The sequence below is a fragment of the Penaeus chinensis genome, chromosome 25, assembly GCF_019202785.1.
Source record: "Penaeus chinensis breed Huanghai No. 1 chromosome 25, ASM1920278v2, whole genome shotgun sequence".
NCBI classification, from domain to species: Eukaryota; Metazoa; Arthropoda; class Malacostraca; order Decapoda; family Penaeidae; genus Penaeus; species Penaeus chinensis.
Window position 1 is genome coordinate 10,208,836 of NC_061843.1, and position 3,320 is coordinate 10,212,155.

General features: G+C 38.4%; 1 protein-coding gene across 1 annotated transcript in view; it reads left to right on the top strand.

Annotated features, from left to right (window-relative positions):
* Positions 1-2,909, top strand: part of LOC125038464 — an 18,331-nt gene extending 15,422 nt beyond the window's left edge. Inside the window, exon 7 of the mRNA XM_047631931.1 lies at positions 135-2,909. Within this exon, the coding sequence (XP_047487887.1) occupies positions 135-2,132 (1,998 nt within the window). The 3' untranslated portion in view covers positions 2,133-2,909. The remainder of the gene's footprint in view (positions 1-134) is intronic.
* The last annotated feature ends 411 nt before the right edge of the window (positions 2,910-3,320 follow it).

Here is a 3,320-nt window from a genome sequence, read left to right on the forward strand (position 1 = left end):
TCTCATAGATAACAGATATTTGTACCAAGAATATGTAAGAATTTATAGCTTTAATCCATAGAAGAAATGTACCTTATACAATTATTTTTGTTCAAGACGTTGTTCGTTAACCCTAATATACATTGCTATTATAGGCCTATGTGGACAGACTAGCCGATGAAGAGGAGAGAGCTAGAAGTAGCGATCATCCGATCGCTTCCTTTATAAATAAATTGAAGTCCCAAGTCATGGAAATTGGAGATGAAGCACATCCGACATTTGAAGGAGACCTTGCTGCGAAAGCTGATGAAGTGAAAAAGCTGCTTCTGGAGGCTGCTGGCCTTGGCCTTTCATTAACCTGTCAGATGTTAAGTCAAGAAGATTTGTGCTTTCATCGCATTTTAAAAGAAGAGACTCCCCTTGAAAAGGCACTTCAGGCAGGCCATCACGACACAGCATATGCGCTGTGTAGAGATTTGTGGTTGACGCCATATACCTGCCAGAAAGGCCAGAATGCACCCACAGAGTTACTAGATGACTTAAAGGAGAGAGATTTGGTAATATTTGAACTCGTTTGTAAGGATAAAGAATCCACTTACGGGAAGGAATTATGTGATCAAATAAAGACGAGTGTATCAGAGGGTGCTCCCATTAAGGAGGAAATTCTTGACTTGGTTCTTTACTGGATGGCTGAAAATGGGCTAACAGCACTTCTCCAAGAGAGGATAAATGGTTTAAATGTAAATAAAGAGATATTCAAATTTTCTAAAAGTACCATGATGCATGTTGCGGCCTTATCAGGTCACAGGAACGTAGTGGAATACCTTAGATATAATGGTGCAAGCTTTATGGAAACCATTGGTGGTTTTAAAGTTAAACACCTTGCAGCTATGAGGAAATGCAAAAACTGTTTAATGTACATCTGTATGCTTGAACATAACTTAGACCCCTGGTTGCCTGAATATGCCAGACTGAAAAACCTTTATAAGGTATCAAATGTTGAACTGCAAGTTTTCGAATTTTCACGAAAAGATGTTCTTTCCGCTTTAAGTGAGCCTCTCTCTAAACATCAGGCATATGAATTGCTGAGGAAGAAAGGAGAAATGCTGAAAATAAGAACATTTGCTGACTTACTACATATAGCAGAAAACACAAATAACGAAGATTTCATAAAGAGATTTTCTGAGATTGTTCGTGCAAAACTTGATGTCATTTTGGCCATGATAAGAGAGAAAGATTCAAGATTTGCTGGAAAATTAAGCTTATCTGGAGCTCTTGCTGACGGATATGAAGTGACCTCTTTTGACACAGTAGATACAAATCTTGAAATAGAGTCCTCAGATGCTAATCCTAAAGACCTAAACATAACAATAAAAGAGGATGGAAAAAGCCTAGACATAGAGACAGCTCCCTCAGATTTTCTAAATCCTCAGAACTTCACTACAGCGTTCATGTCCCTCATGGAAAAGGTTGTGGAGGAGCACACATCCACTCAGAGGGATCAGGTTCTGGTACTGGTACCTCCTTTTCTACTCCCAAGTGAGGACGGTGCTTATCTCTTTTGGATGTGGCGACGGGAAAAAACCGTGAGATTTTTCAGAATGAATATAAGACCCGTTGTGGAAGTAAAAGCTCCCGAGCACTTGGAAAGAAATTTATTTAAGAAAAGGAATACCAATAAGAGTGTTCCGTCAACCATCTTCATATGCTTAATGAATGTTAGGAGATATTTGTACAGCTCTTACACACCCACAAAATTAATGATGGAGAGTCTGTCTAACGAAGAAAGGAAAACATTGTATCTTTGTCGTTTCTTGAGCAAGATGATTTCCTTTCCATGGTTGTACCAAAGGATACAAGTACACCCCTTATCTTCCCCATGGCAAAAACCTAAGAGAATTGCAGGACTTAAAACTCGAGTGTTAGACTCTCTCTTTCTGGAAGAACTCAATGAAACAGCGCAGTCTGACTTCAAGCCTGACAATATCCAAGAAAGAGTGCGTTCTATCCTCCAAAGAGGCACAGAGGAAGACAGTGATGGCATCCAGGTTGCCAGAAAAGAGATCCGTCATCTCTATAATCCCTCTTTACGTATATATAACACATCTCAGTCGGTCGAAGGCATCATCAGATACCTTGACGGGCTTGTGTAGTCAAGTATGTGCCTCAAATACTAATATTTGCTTCTTAATATGCAAAAGAAAGAGATTAAAAGAAATGCTACCACAGTAAATCAGCGCTAGAATGTTTACCTGCAGCAGTGGTTTATCAGTCAGTTTTGATTTCAGGAAAAATCCCATTAAATCTTAAATCTCCTAGCATCATCGGTAGTGATAAATTAAATTAAGATATCTGTAGTTAAACTCATTTACATTTATGTACAAAATATAAGGCATTTGAGACTTTTTGAGTAAACTTATAATTTCGAGCACTTCCCCGTTTGGGTGCTAAGGGGGTGCTTTTGAGGATTCCTTCAGTCAACCCTTGCTTTGTAAGCATGACCTTGCTGAGGCCTATATGACTATTTGGGTAATCAAAGATATCAATATTAGTAGTAATAATTATAACAATAATGATGATGATTCTGATGATGATGATTCTGATGATAATGATGATGATGATACTAGTAGTGGTAATGATATTGACAATAATGATGGTTATCATAATGATAATTAAGCAATAACTATGACTAGTGAATTTAAATTTTCATATCCATCCAGGGAAGGAGGGGGAGGGGGGACTATGTTCTATGCATAAATATGTATTTTAATTGCATTAAGGCACACATACGTGTCGTAGACACACAAAGGCATTATCACGTGAACAACGCGAGGGCAAAGCGGATGCTACATGAACGGGTGCAACAAACAAGCTGGGACGAGATATCAAAAATAGAATAACATTGCGAGGATTCGAGCGGACTCCAGACAAAAAATGTGGTCAACAGGACAAGACGTAGATACAAAAAATAGAGGCGCACCACGACGTCAAAGTGTTAAAAACATCTCGTGACAAAATGACGCCACGTGACGGACTAACAGAAACAAAAAAGAAGTCACAAATGCGAAAACAATAACTAGTTTGAAGCGATTACTATTTATATCACAACACACCAGTTTGGGAACAAAAAAAGAACATTTTCTGGCAGGTAGAAAAGTTTAAAGTGATAAATACAGGTATCTTTCAAATTAGGGAAAATAAATTATATTATATTCATGATAACTGTTAAGGATGTGGGCGGATGGGCTCCCATATCGGGAATAAAAGACGGTTAGTGACAGACAAACGCGGATTAGATTTTGGAGTAGCATCCAGTAGCCATGTCATTTTTGTGGCACGTC